Genomic DNA, 15581 nt, shown 5'->3' with positions numbered 1-15581 from the left:
CACTAAGCTCTTCTCCATTTCTGTAAGTTTGTCATTTCAAGAATACTATGTAAGTGGAATCATAGAGTGCGTAACTTTTTGGGATTGGCTTTTTCTCACACTGCATACCCTGGACTTTCATCCAAGTTCTTGTGTGTATCAATACTTCAACCTTTTCATTGCTGAATGGCATTCCCGCGGATGAATGTACCAGGGTGGTTACTCCTACTCCCCTTTATAAACATGTGTTCCCTACATAACTAAGAAAGTTATCTGTTCATTGTACTTTTATATTGCAAAAGAGTTAGCAACTTCCTCTTCTCGGCATAAAAGAGATCCTTAATCTCTGAAACACTTACTTAGCCTTCATTAAGGGCACAGTTCACCCTGGCAATTTTACTTACAACAGGCTGTCCTGGAGTAGGTGGTTTATCTTCACCATCACTTCCTGAAGATATATCATCTGCACCTCCAAATAGATCCATGGTTCCACTGTTATCTGTAATATAGAGGAAAAATTCACAGTATTAATATACATTACAAAAGTTCTTCAAAGTTATCCCTTCCACATAGTCCCAAGGTTTCTGGACCAGGCACCAGGAAACTACACAAACACAACTCTGAACCTGGCTCTCAAAGATGTGACCAGAGTACCTATGGAGGGGGAAGGGGGCAAATTCAGGGAAAGGCAAGGCTGTAGAGGAAACATTTATTTTCCCTTCATTTTCTGCAACCTGTTCTTCTGTTTTCCTTTATTCTCCAGGAGCCCAAATGTCCTCCTACAGTCTAGATACTCACATTTGGGGCTCAAGCCCTCAATACAGGCCTATTCTCTACACAGTCCCTCAAGTTTTAAAAATGCAGGCCCCTGTCTATCCAGGCCCCTCTCATCAGAGGCAGAACTTCAGGTAAGTTTGGTAAAACAACAACAATAATCTGTAATAAGCCAATAAACAAAAGGTAGAGGAAGGGGTGAAAGAAAGATAGGAGGGTGGTCAGAAAGTAGACTGCTTGAAACTGAGATTATAGAGCAGTTACAATCATTGGCAATGATATAGTCTACGATAAAACCATGAGAGAGCTACTGAGACAAAGGGGAGAAAAAAATCCCTGAAAAAAAGGAGAGGCAACACACTAGAATGGCCCCAATCCAGAACACTGACAACACTAAATGCTGGCAAAAATGTGGAGCAACAGGAACTCTCAATCATCGTTCACAGGAATGCAAATGCGACAGCTACTTTAGAAGACAGCCTGGCAGTTTCTTAGAAAGCTAAACAAACTCTCACCATATGCTCTAACAATCATGCTCCTTGGTATTTACCCAAAGGAGTTGCAAACTTATGTCCACACTAAAACCTGCAAACAAATGTTTACAGCAGCTTTATTCATATTTGCCAAAACTTGGAAGTAACCAAGATGTCCTTTAGTAGGTGAATGAATAAACTGATACATCTAAAGGAATATTACTCAGTCCTAAAAAAAAAAAAAAAAAAAGTAAGCGGTCAAGCCATAAAAGACATGGAGGAAATGCACATTACTAAGTAAAAGAAGCCAATCAGAAAAGGCTACGTTCTATATAACTCCAATTATATGACATTCTGGAAAAGGCAAAACTATGGAATCAATAAAAAGATCAGCAATTGCCAGACGTTAGGTGCAAGGAGAGATGAATAGGTAGAACATGAGGGGTTTTAGGACAGTGAAACTAACTCCTCGATATGATACCATAATGATGGATACAGGTAACTCACATTTGTCCAAACACACAAAATGTACAACACCAAGAGTGAACCAGAGTGAACCGTAATATAAACTATGGGCTTTGGATAATGACGTATCAGTGTAGGTTCACCAATTGTAATACATGTACCGCTCTGGTGGGGGATGCTGATAATGAGGTAGATTATGCATGTGTGAGGGCAGGAGGTATGTGGGAAATCTCTGTATCTTCCCCCAATTCCAGAGTGAACCCTAAACTGCTCTAAAACACAAACAGCTCTAAAAAAATAAAGCCATAACAATTAAAAAAAAAAAAAAAAAAGGGAGGCAAGGAAGGTCCAGGTTCTGCCAAGTTCATCTGTATGATAAAATCAAAATGAAATACCACCCAACTCATGTCCCTTCTGATTCATTTTCTTCCTAGTTCTTAACACCATCTGACATAGTGTATGTTTAATTTACTTCGTGTCATTATCAGTCTCCCTAACCTACCCTGACCCTACCAGAATGTTGATCATTGCTACATTCCCAGCACCCAGAACAGTACTAGTACACAGTAGGTTCTCAATAAACAACCGAGCTAAATAAAAGAATGAATATATCGAATTCTGATACCAACCCTCTAAGACAGCTAGCATCATCTCCCTTTTACAGATCAGAAAACTGAAGGGTAGTAAATAACTGATTTGACCAAACTTCATACAGCTGGAAAGTGGAGCCACAGAGATTCTAACTTGGATCATCTGATTCCAAAGTCCAGGCACATAACCACTAGCTACAGATCCAAAGATCTTTAAGTAAATCCCACAACTTCCTGTTCTGCCAGCTCTCTCCTTTTCTCTCTAGTTGACCCTCTATTTGCTTTACTTATAGTGTTACTTACAATAATTTATATAAGGTATTTAACATTAATGCCTAATTACCATTTAGCACAATGGTTGTGTGTAGTGAAACTATCAAATTTATGTTTGTGGAAACTTTTACACTAACATCTGTATTGTACAGCAATCTGCCATTTGAAACAGTCACCCATAGAGATGAACAGGCAGATCTTTTATCCTTTTAACAAACCTACCTTACTTAATCCTGGTTTTTTTTTTTTGTTTTTTTTTTTAATTTTTTTTCAACGTTTATTTATTTTTGGGACAGAGAGAGACAGAGCATGAACAGGGGAGGGGCAGAGAGAGAGGGAGACACAGAATCGGAAACAGGCTCCAGGCTCCGAGCCGTCAGCCCAGAGCCCGACGCGGGGCTCGAACTCACGGACCGCGAGATCGTGACCTGGCTGAAGTCGGACGCTTAACCGACTGCGCCACCCAGGCGCCCCTTAATCCTGGGTTTTTATGACTTCTTCATCTAACCCATAGCTTTAAAGAATCAAGTCCTTCTTGTGTTATTAACCTACTAAGGAATTAAGAACTAGCTGTCCTGAAACTATCAGTATTCAAACTAAAGAAATGGACGTTGCCACCTCAATCAGAGCCTCAGCCTCCTAACAACAGATTTATCTAACTATAAATGAAGAAGCAGAGGGGTGGGGTTGGCTCTATCAGTAGAGCATGTGATGCTTGATCTCAGGGTCATGTGTTCAAGCCCCACGCTGGGCATAGAGCTTAGGTCAAAAAAAAAAAAGAAGAAAAAAAAGCAGCAGCAACAGGTTCTTCTCCAACTGATTAAGCATAAATGATTTCTCATATCTGTACAACTTCCCTGTGTACACTAAGTGTATCCACACTCTTTTCCATGGATCTTGCAGTCTGGGGTAAATGTCCAGAGTCGACAGCGCGCTGCAGTTAAATGAAGAGAGAGAGACAGAAATATATATATGTAAAAGAAGTAACTGGAATACCTTTTGGTACCTCAGTGTCACTATCTGCTTCTGAATCAGAGGCAATTGCATTCTTGCGTTTCATCCGTAAAACTTCATCTTCACTGTCACTGCCCCTTGCAGACTCTGTAAGGGTAGAATTAGAAGTTCTTCATAATCACAGTCATATCTTAACTTTGAATTCTGTGCTTTAAAAGCAACACTGGGGATAAACAAACTGTGGTGTACCCATACAATGGAAAACTACTCAGTAATAAATAAGAATGAACTACTGATACATGTTAACAATTTAGATAAATCTCAAATGCATCCTGCTAGGTGAAAGAAGTCTAAATTAAAGAAAAAAGGCTACATACTACATCTGATTCCATTTTACTAATAACATTCTCCCAAAGACAAAAGTGCAGTGAGAAAACAGATCAGTAATTGTCAGGGGACAGTGGTGGAGAAAGGATGTGACTATAAAAGGGACAGAATGAGGGAGTTTTTTAGGTTAACAGAACTGTTCTGCGTCCTGACTGTGGGATGGTTACACAAAGATATTTATGTGTTAACACTACTAGAACTGTACATACACATACAAACTGTAGTTAATTTAAAAATAAAATTAATTCAAGGAACATTATTTTCTATAAGCACAAAAACCTGATAGAATGAAAAAAGTGGTACTGAAACTTATGACCAAATTTATATAGGACTCATTACAAAAAAAGAAAAACAGAGGTAAAAACATTGCAATCAATGGAAGAGACAAATACAGTTGAACAACATGGAGGTTAGGGACACTGCCCCCCCCCCCACACACACACACAACACAGTCAAAAATCCACAAATAATGTCTGACTCCCCCAAAACAAATACTGATACCCTATTGTTGACTGGAAGCCTTCCTGACAACATAAACAGTTAACACATATTTGGTATGTTACACACTCTGTATTCTTACAACAAAGCTAGAAAAAAGAAAATATTAAGAAAATCATAAAATACATTTATAATAATGTACTATATTTAATGAAAAACTTGCATATAAGGAGACCCACAGAGTTCAAACCCATGTTGTTCAAGAGTCAACTGTATGTCACTATCTCTGGATGGTACAACTATTTCCCTAATTGTCAACTTGAAGAAAACCACGTCGATCTAGGTAAGAGTTAAGCAGAATAACCAGCTATAAGATTCCCCACCATAACCCTAGCCTTAGGTTAGTCTGCTATTATTGGGGAAGTAATGCATGAACTTTAATGATTCTGCTACCAGTACAAATAACTCTACCCAAAACTAGTTATTGAATACTTATTGCAGTCCTGTAGTCTAGACAGACCTTTATCCATCTCTCGAAATTCTTTGGCCTCCTCCTAAATAATGCCAAAATGTGGTCTTGAATGCTATCCTGTGAGTATGTATTAGAGGATTAAAGGCCCTCTCCCCCATATCTAAGCTAAGATGACAGGATCAATATGTGAGTATGATCAATCACCTATGGAAATGAAACAATCTAGGTATTACTTAAGAATTCTAACCTAACCAAGGTGACTTTTACAATGCAAAGAAACAAGATCTCCAAATTTCAATATTCTATATGAAGAATGTGTTAGCTTGAGAAGAACAGTATACATAACTATTATAAAAGGGAGTCAGTAGCCAAAGTTAGGCTATGTGTTTCCTGCAGCTTTAAGAAATAAGTATTCTGACCCAAGCACATCTCTCTAGAGGATGCATGTGTCAAGCTACCATAGCTCACTGAGATCATCCAGCCACGTTTTCATCTTCTGGATGTTATACTCCCCAGGCAACCTCCTGATATTACCATTTGGTATCCAATGTTGATTTTCCCCAACGGCAAGTATACAATGACAAGAGAGAAATAACTGATCCTTTCAAAATCAATAATTTTGCAACTCAATGTTTATAAATTAGTTTCTTATACTATCAGTATAAGTGACTAGTTTGAATGAACTCCTTGGAGCCTAATTACCTCTGGATGATCAAATTTTGGATCTCAAAAACCTTGAGCTGGAGTATGAGATTTACAAGTCAGTACAACTACCCTATGGAGATTTTCAATGGCATTGCTTTTTTTCCCCAGGCAAATCTATTCTCACCTGAGGCATGCTTCTCAGTTACCCACAGAAATGGAACCAACTCCATTCATTACCTAGCTACTTAAGCACCATATATCTTTCCTGAAGACTGTCCTCTTTTTTTCTTGATCTATCATCAATTAACAAATGATGGTAGATAAAAATAAATGGATTATTAGGGGGAAAAATTTAAAGCAAAACGTATACTTAGAAAGGGCTGAAATGGAGGAACAGAAGAGAAAAACAGGTACTAAAGGTGGGCATGGATACTGCACCACTGCTGTATATGGACGCTTCTACTAAACCATTTTGGTTCTCATAAATGCATTACCTGATTTCTGGTCCTGTTCCTCTTCATCATCTGAATGCCTGTGTTCTTCATCTGAGGCCTGTGGCCTTTCATCATCAGAATTTTGCATTTTCTCCTCATCAGACATCTGTGGCCGTTCTTCATCATCAGAATTCTGTTTCTCATCATCATTATCAGAAGCTGCTGGCCGTTCATCATCAGAATTAGCCTTCTCCTCTTCTGACAGTTGTCTCTCATCATCTGAAAGCTGAGGCCTGTCCTCATCATCTGTGTTTTGCATTTTCTCATCATCATCAGAATTCTGCAGCTTATCTTCATCAGATCCTTGTGCCCTCTCTTCATCATCGGAATTTTGTATCTTTTCATCATCTGACTGGTCGCTTTTATCTTCTCTGTCCCATTTTTCATCATCTGAATGTGCTTTTTCAGAACCTTCTGCTTCTGAATGATGGCTCCCTCCATCTGATCTATGACCTTCATCTTCATCATCATTATGAGCTTCTGATCCACTGTGCTGATCTACATCTGAGGGGTCATTGTCTTCATGGTCAGAACGGTCAGAAGCTTCTGACCTATTGTCTGATCTTTCAGAGTGATTATCACTCCCACTGTGATGTGAAGCTCCCTCATCCTCACTGTCATCTCCAAACAGTTCCTTATTACTTGGCTTTCCTGAATCACCTCTTTCATCTTGCTCACTTTCACTTCCAGAGGCATTACTGCCAGAAGCAACATTCTCTTGATCAGAATCCGAGTCTGATCCAGACTCCGAATCTATGAGATCATATAAACACAGAATGATGTCAGTGAAAAAGGCAAGGTAAAGAGCACCAAAAGTCAATCCCAACATAAAAGGAATGAGAAAACATGTCAAAAACCATCAGAATCAATTTTCTCTCTACTCAGGAAACTAACCAAAAGCTGCAGCAACCAGGGGAATGCTTAACAAGAAAAACCAGGTGAACTCCAATAAAACTTTGTGATGTTTTAATTTATCCTGTTGCTCCACTCCAACCCCAACTCCCCAGCTCAATAATGCCTTAAAGATAGCCCAAATTTCTGGCACGTGGACCACTACTAGAGGGAGCAGAAGGGACCTCATTCACAAAGAATCATGGTTGTTAGTTTTGATCTGCCTGGTGGATCACTGGACTGGCTCAAAGGGCTGACTTTATCTCACTTAGAAGTCTCTCAAAGGCAGCTACCTGGGAATGTTTGCCAAAAACATTTACAGGCAAATGTATTAGTTGCCACTGCCTGGGATAATGGATAGTAGTTGTGGCAAGTAATTAACTAAGAAGCTTTGGGGCAAGTAATTAAGAGGAAAGGCTGGAGAATTACATCATTCAGGGAGTAAGGGCTTTTACAAGCTCTCACATATTCCTAGAGATCTGGAAGGCCACATACTTGCCCAGGGCTGTGCACATGCCCAGGAAAGAATTTAGAGGGTACTAAGCTCTCACTTCCAGTTGACCTTCAGGTTCTATGCTTAAAGCAAAAGATGAAGGCAAAAACAGGTTGTAAACTGCCGGGTTGAGAGTTGAAAGCCTGCCCAACACAGAGACCCAACTGCGAAGACTGGGAGGTTTTTTTTTTGTTTTGTCTTATTTTGTTTTTTTTGTTTTTGGTTCTAGGCATTTAAGGATATCTCTGTCTAATCACAAGCTGACCACTATGTTAAAGGGCAGAGATTTTAGTGGCCACACACAACAAAGATTGTGGGCTTTACTAAACTAGTTCAAAAGAATCACTAAACAATAACTACTACAACAAACAGCAACAACAAATCCTGAGGAAGGGAGAGAATTTGATTTCTTGAGTTACCACATTATAATACTCAAAATGACAAGTTATCAACAAAAAACTATAAAGATATACAAAGAACCAAGGAAGTACGGCCCATATGTATGAAAAAAGGCTAGAAACTATCCCAGAAGAAGCCCAGACAATGAAAATGATGTTTTACCAAATAGAGAATATCAATAAAAAGACATATTTTTTTTTAAACATATTATTTAAAAAGAGCCAAAAAGAAATTCTGGAGTTGAAAAATACAATAAATGAAGTGAAAATTCATTAGGGAGCTAAAGAACAGATGTAAGCAGGAAGAAGGCAGAATCAGTAAACTTTAGAAGAAGTCAATGAAGATTAAGTGAGGAACAGAAGAGAAAAAAATTAAGAAAAATAAAATCTAAAAGATTTGTGGGATACCATCAAGTGTACCAACATATACATAATGGGAGTCCCAGAAGAAGAAAGGGCAGAAAGATTATTTGAAGAAATAATGGTCAAACACATCCCAAATGTGATCAAAGACATTTGAGAAACTTAGTGAATGCCAAATAGGATAAGATTAGAGATCCACACCTACACACGGCATTATCAAACAGTTAAAGACAAAGGCAAAAAGAAAAAGAATGCTGAAAGCAGCAAGAGAAGCAATTTGTTCCACACAAGGAATTCTCGATAACAATGATTTCTTGTCAGAAACCATGGAAACGAGAAGGCAGTGGGTTAACATACCCAAAATACTGGAACAAAGACTGTCAACCAAGAATTATATTCCCAGCAAAACTAGACTTCAGAATGAAAGCGTGATAGAAGTGACAGAAGAAAAAAATACAGAAATCAGACTTCTTCAAAAAGAAAAACTTCTATACAAAAGACATTATCAAGAAACTGAAAAAACAACAAAAAAAATAGGACAAAATATTTGCAAACCATGTATCTGCTAAGTGTCTAGTACCCAGATATCCAGATACATAAACAATGTTTACTACTCAACAAAAAGACTACACAATTAAAAAGTGGACAAAGGACTTGAAATGACATTTGTCCAAAGTTATACATACCAATGGCCAATGAGCACACGAGAAGTCTATTCCACATCATTAGCCATTAGGAAATGCAAAATGAATTCACAATGAGATACCACTTGACACCAACAGAGATGGCTACATTAAAAAAAAAGAAAAATGTACAATAAGTGTTACTGAGGATGTGAAAAAAAATGAAACCCTAGAATATTGCTGGTAGTAATGTAAAATGGTCTGGTCCCTCTGGAAAATGGTGTAATTCCTCAAAAGTTAAACAAAGAATTACCATATGACTCAGCAATTCCACCCCTACGTATATACTCAAAAGAATTGAAAACAGGCATTCAAATACTTGTACACAAATGTTCATAGCAGGGGCACCTGGGTGGCTCAGTCAGTAAGTGCCTGACTTCAGGTCAGGTCATGATCACATGGTTTGTGAGTTTGAGTGCCGGCATCATCCGGCCCTGCACCGACAGCTGAGCCTAGAGCCTGCTTTGGATCTTCTGCCCCCTCTCCCTATCCCTCCCCAACTTGTGCACTTGCTCGCTCTTTCTCAAAAATAAATAAATAAACTTAAATACAGTTCATAGCAGCACTACTCAAAAGCCAAAAGATGGAAATGTAAAGGTGCTAAATACCCAATTGCTCACTTTAAATTTTTTTTTCAACGTTTATTTATTTTTGGGACAGAGAGAGACAGAGCATGAACAGGGGAGGGGCAGAGAGAGAGGGAGACACAGAATCGGAAACAGGCTCCAGGCTCTGAGCCATCAGCCCAGAGCCTGACGCGGGGCTCGAACTCACGGACCGCGAGATCGTGACCTGGCCGAAGTCGGACGCTTAACCGACTGCGCCACCCAGGCGCCCCCCAATTGCTCACTTTAAAACCATTAATTTTAGGGGCACCTGGGTGGTTCAGTCAGTTAAGCATCTGACTTAGGTTCGGGTCATGATCTAACAGTTCATGAGTTTGAGCCCCACATCGAACTCTTTGGATCCTCTGTACCCCTCTGTCTCTCTGCCCCACCCCCACCTGCACTCTCCCTCTGTCTCTCAAAATAAATAAACTTTAAAAAAAATTTTTTTAAATGGTTAATTTTATATGAATTTCACATCAATAAAAAACAAACTGGCAAAACTGAAACATTCCCAAACAAAAACAGAGTTTATTGCTACTAGGCCTGCCTCCTAAACGAAGCCTGTCCAGCTTAAATGAAATGACAGCAGTTTGAATCCACGTGAGGAAATAAAGAATAAGGAAACTAAATAGGTAATTATAAAAGTTAACATCAATGTATTTCTAGGAACTCCTTTCTTGATTAGATTTCAAACACAGTAACATAAAACAGTAATTATAAAACCACATCACTGGGAAGTCAATGTATAAAGATGTAATTTGTGACAACAACAACAAAGGCAAGAGAGGATGAACTATGTAGAAAAAAATGTTCCCGTACTGCTAAAATTAAGTTGATATTAATCCAAACTAGATTATTATAATTCAAGATGTTAACTGTAATCACCAGAATAACCGCTAAGAAAAAAACTAAAAACTATACAGAAAAATAAACAAGAAGGAAATCAATAGTACCCTAAAAGAAAATCAGTCTTAAAAAAAGAGACTGGGCGCCTGGGCGGCTCAGTCAGGTAAGCCTCCAATCTTGATTTTGGCTCAGGTCATGGTCTCACAGTTTCTGGGACTGAGCCCCACATCAGGCTCTACACTGATGGTGTGGAGCCTGCTTTGGATCCTCTGTCTCCCTCTCTCTGCCCCTCCCTCCCCTCTCAAAATAAATAAATAAAAACTTTCAAAAAGGGGGGGGAGAGCAATATACGAATTGAGGAACAAAAAAGATATGACATATAGAAAACAAATAGCAAAATGGCAAAAGTGCTTCCTTATCAATAATTATTTTAAACAGAAATGATTAACTTCTCCAATGAAAAGGCAGGAATTGGCAAAATGAATTTCTATTTGTTTAATTTTTTACTTTTTTGCAAATTATTTGTAAGAGTCTCACTTTATTATTTTTTAATATGAAATTTATTATCAAATTGGTTTCTATACAACACCCAGTGCTCATCCCAACAGGTGCCCTCCTCAATGCCCATCACCCACTTTCCCCTCCCTCCCACCCCCCCCCATCAATCCTCAGTTTATTCTCAGTTTTTAAGAGTCTCTTATGGTTTGCCTCCTTCCCTCTCTGTAACTTTTTCCCCCTCCCCCATGGTCTTCTGTTAAGTTTCTCAGGATCCACATAAGAGTGAAAACATATGGTATCTGTCTTTCCCTGTATGACTTATTTCACTTAGCATAACACTCTCCAGTTCCATCCACGTTGCTACAAAAGGCCGTATTTCATTCTTCTCATTGACAAGTAGTATTCCATTGTATAAACCACATCTTCTTTATCCATTCATCAGTTGATGGACATTTAGGCTCTTTCCATAATTCGGCTATTGTTGAAAGTGCCGCTATAAACATTGGGGTACAAGTGCCCCTATGCATCGGCAACTGCATACTCAAATAGGTTGAAAGTGAAAAGATGGAAAAAGATACTCCATGTAAATAGTAACGAAAAGAGAGCTATAGTGGTTATACTAATATTAAACAAAATAAATCTTACGACAAAATTGTTACAAGATAAAAAAGGACATTATGAAAAAGGGCCCATCTGACATGAAGATATAATAGTTGTAAACATATATGCACCTAAAAACAAAAACTGACAGAACTGAAGGGAGAAATAGTCCAAAAACAACAGTTGGAAACGTCAATAGTCCACTTACAATAACAGCCAGAACTAGGCAGAAGATCAATGAGGAAACAGAGAACTTAAATAATACTATAAACCAACCACACATATAGACATCAATAGAACACTCCACTACCATCATTCTTCCCAAGTGCACACTGAACACTCTCCAGGTTAGAGCATATGTTACGATCCAAAACAAAATTTCAGTACATTTAAGAAGGTTGAAAACATGTGAAGTATCTTTACTGACAACAATGGAATGAAAATGAATTCAGTAACAGAGGCAAATCTTGAAAATTCACAAGTGGATATTAAACAATGCACTCAAACAATCACGGGCTCAAAGAAGAAATCACAAAGGAAATTACAAATATTTTCCGATGAATGAAAATGAAAATACAGGATGCCAAAAGGTAAGGGATGTAGAGAAAGCAGTGCTGAAAGGGAAATCTGTAGCTGTAAACACCTACATTAAAAAAAGAGAAATCTCGGAGCATCTGGGTGGCTCAAACATCCAATTTGGGCTCAGGTCATGATCTCGCAGTTCATGAGTTTGAGCCCCACACTGGGTTCTGTGCTGACAGCTCAGAGCTTGGAGCCTGCTTCAGATTCTGTGTCTCCCTCTCTCTCTCTGTCCCTCCCCTGCTCATACTCTGTCTCTCTCTCTCAGAAATAAACATTTTTTAAAAAATTAAAAAAAAAAAAGAGAAATCTCAGGGGAGCCTGGCTGGCTCAGTAGGTAGAGTGTCTGAATCTTGATCTCAAAGTCGTGAGTTCAAGCCCCATGATGGGCATAGAGCTTACTGGGGAAAAAATAAAAAATAAATCCAACAGGGGCGCCTGGGTGGCTCATTCAGTTGAGCGTCCGACTTTGGCTCAGGTCATGATCTCACAGTTTGTGAGTTTGAGCCCCACATTGGGCTCTGTGCTGACAGCTCAGAACCTGGAGCCTGCTGCGGATTCTGTGTCTCCCTCTCTCTCTACCCCTTCCCCACTCACACTCTATCTCTGTCTCAAAAATAAATAAATATTAGAAAAATTAAAACAAAACAAAACAAAACCAACAAACACCCAGGACCAGAAGATGGCTTCACTCATGAATCCTATCAAATGTTTAAAGAATTAATGCTTATTCTTCTCAAACTCTTTGAAGCAAAGGCAACAGTTCCTAATCCATTCTATGAGGCCAGCATTATCCTGATACCAAAACCAAAGATGTCATGAATAAAGAAAACTACAGACCAATAAGCCTTATGAATACAAATGCAAAAATACTAAACAAAATACTAGCAAACTGAACCCAACAGCATATTAAAAGGATATGACAAAGTGGGAGCTATCCTAGGAATAAATGGTGGTTCAAGATTATTGTGACCATATTAACCAAATAAAGCAAAGTAAGCATTTTTTTTTTTTAATTTTAGAGAGAAAGAAGGAGCAAGCCCAAGCAGGGGAGACACCGGCAGAAGGAGAGAAGGGGGGAGGGAGAGAGAGAGAGAGAGAGAGAGAGAGAGAGAGAGAGAATATCTTAAGCAGGCTCAGCACAGAGCCCAACATGGGGCTTAATCCCACAACCCTGGGATCATGACCTGAGCAGAAATCAAGAGTCAGATGCTCAACCAACTAAGCCACCCAGGCACCCCAAGAAAAGTGAGCATTTTTAAAAAATGTTTGTTTATTTTTGAGAGAGAGCACAGGTGAGGGAGAGGCAGAGAGAGAGAGAGAGAAGGAGACGGGGAATCCAAAGCAGGCTCCAGGCCCTGAGCTGTGAGCACAGAGCCCTATGTGGGGCTAGAACCAACACACCATGAGATCATGACCTAAGCCAAAGTCAGATGCTTAGCCAACTGAGCCACCCAGGTGCCCCCAAAAGTGAGCATTTTAATTGATGGAGAAAAGACATTTGACAAAATCCAACACCCTTTCATGATAAAACTACTCAACAAACTAGGGATAAAAGGGAATTTTCTCAACCTGAAAAAGGGCATCTACAAAAACCCACAGCTAATATATGTAATTGTGATGGCACAGATGCTTTCTCCCGACTAGCATATCCATTCTTACCACCTGGATACAACATTGTACAGAAAGTTGTAGCTGTGGCAATTAGGCAAGAAAAAGAAATAAAAACATCCAAATTGCAAAAGAGGTGAAACTATATTTGCACACGACAAGATCTCTTCTGTAGAAAATCCTAAAGAATGCACACACAAAAAACTAATTACAGCTAGTAGAGTCAGCAAGGTTGCAAGATAGAAGATACACATACAAAAATCAGTTATATTTCTATACACTAGCAATGAACAATTCAAAAATGAAATTAAGATAACAACTTCACCTGAGATAGTATTCAAAAGACTAAAATACTTAGGAGTAAATTGAACTCAGGAGATGCAAGATTTTTACAATTAAAGCTACAAAACACTGTTAAAAGAAATAAGACACCTGACACAATTATACATAAAAGAAATGTTGAGCCTAGGTAGAGATTTTACCCATTGTTACGGCAAGGTATTTGTCAGGTGTAGTTATTTTCCACAACTGTCTTACTAATGAAATATGCTAGGCTTAACAGGAATTGCCCTGTCACATCCATACTACCTTCAAGACCAAAGCAATCTTCAAGGACAGATTTGTAAGTCAATCCTACAGCGTCCTATTATCTAACCGTAACGTGGAAGAAAGCAGCAACAGACTCACACAAAAGTAAAACATGAAGCCCAGAAAAAGCAACCATCTCCACACATCACTTCTCCATACACTGGGTTAGCAACAGGAAAGCAATGCAGGGTACATCTTACTAAACTATTGTTTCTTTCTATCCAACTACTTACAAATATGTATTAAGCATCCACATAAGCCCATGGGGCGGGGAGACAACCTTTTCATCATTCTGTCCCTGACACCCACCAAAGTAGCTAGAACATAATAGGGGATCAATTAATACTTATTGAATGAATCAACAACTTCATGACAGTGAGTCATGGGAAAGTTCACATAGAACTGTGCCTTGAAAGGTAAATGGGATACAGACAAATAAAAATAAGGGGGAAAAGAAAACACCAGCAAAGGTAATGGAACAAGAGTTAGTATACAGGACTCTATATTTCCAGACTCATCCCAACTGGAACCTCCTGAATACCCATCTCAGTGGAGCCCTCACACTAGATTTCCACCTGGTGCTCACTTCACTACACTCAAAAATATAAATAAACTGGAATTAGAGAAAAAAAGAACCACAACAATAATGCATTTTGCTAAGGAAAAAAAGTAGATAACGTTACTTTGAGCCTGGGGGCTTTCAAGAATTCTGAACTTGGTCTTGGGGCCCTTGTCACTTCAAATAACTCTTATTCATATTTCAAACTCAAACATCCACAGTCCTTGTGCCAGAAGTACTTCCATGCACCACTAATCGTTCATTTAATCAACAAGTCCTTTCTTCTCTCCAAACACAGATCCCATATGCTCTCCATCTAATACCATAGACTCAAGAAATTCCAGTTTCTGCACAGGTTCTCACAAGACACATCGTCTCCGGTGCATAACGCCTATGTAAAGCCCTACCCCTGTATCCTGCCAGTCCTCCTCACCCAGACATCTCAAACTCCGCATCACGCCAATCTGATTTCAATCAAGAGGGCTTTCTGAGCCCCTCTGCAAATTCGTCCATCTCATACCCATATTCCCGAGCACCTACTCTCCATTCATTCACAAACAGATCTTACTCTGCGCTCACTTGTGCAAAACAGGACAGAGCAGGACCCCCAGGTTCTTACCCGGGCCGCGCAGGCTCTCCTGCGCCGCCACCTCTGCCCCGCGCCTTCACCCCACCGGCTCCCAAGCACCGCATGCTCCACGGACACCAAGAACCCCGAGCCTCACACTCCGTGTTCGTCTCTCCGATTCCCGCCCAGGGAGGCTGGTACCGCCAGGAGTGCAGGGGGCGCTGAGGCAGGCGTGGAGGAAGCGCCACCACTGGTCCGTAGCACCTCAGGGTTCGCAGACCCGGAACCGTACCGCCTTCGGGCTCCTGCAGCAGAAGCCCCTACACGCACCGCTCTCCTGAAGCCCAACAGA

At 39.6% G+C, this 15581-nt stretch overlaps 1 protein-coding gene across 5 annotated transcripts in view; it reads right to left on the bottom strand.

Moving 5' to 3' along the window:
• Nucleotides 1–15581, bottom strand: part of LEO1 (LEO1 homolog, Paf1/RNA polymerase II complex component) — an 81111-nt gene that overhangs the window by 23977 nt on the left and 41553 nt on the right. For 4 of the 5 annotated variants that reach the window (XM_030318172.1, XM_030318171.1, XM_030318173.1 and 1 more), the window contains 3 exons: nucleotides 5945–6697; nucleotides 3551–3655; nucleotides 384–478 (listed from right to left, as the gene is read on the bottom strand). In XM_030318172.1, coding sequence (XP_030174032.1) covers nucleotides 384–478; nucleotides 3551–3655; nucleotides 5945–6697 — 953 coding nt within the window. Of the gene's footprint in view, nucleotides 1–383; nucleotides 479–3550; nucleotides 3656–5944; nucleotides 6698–8775; nucleotides 8828–15581 lie in introns of those variants that run through there. The other variant, XM_030318175.1, reaches the window with a different exon arrangement.

This window comes from Lynx canadensis, chromosome B3, assembly GCF_007474595.2.
Source record: "Lynx canadensis isolate LIC74 chromosome B3, mLynCan4.pri.v2, whole genome shotgun sequence".
NCBI lineage: Eukaryota > Metazoa > Chordata > Mammalia > Carnivora > Felidae > Lynx > Lynx canadensis.
Note: the sequence above shows the minus strand (reverse complement) of the source record. Positions and strands in the feature narration are given on the sequence as shown.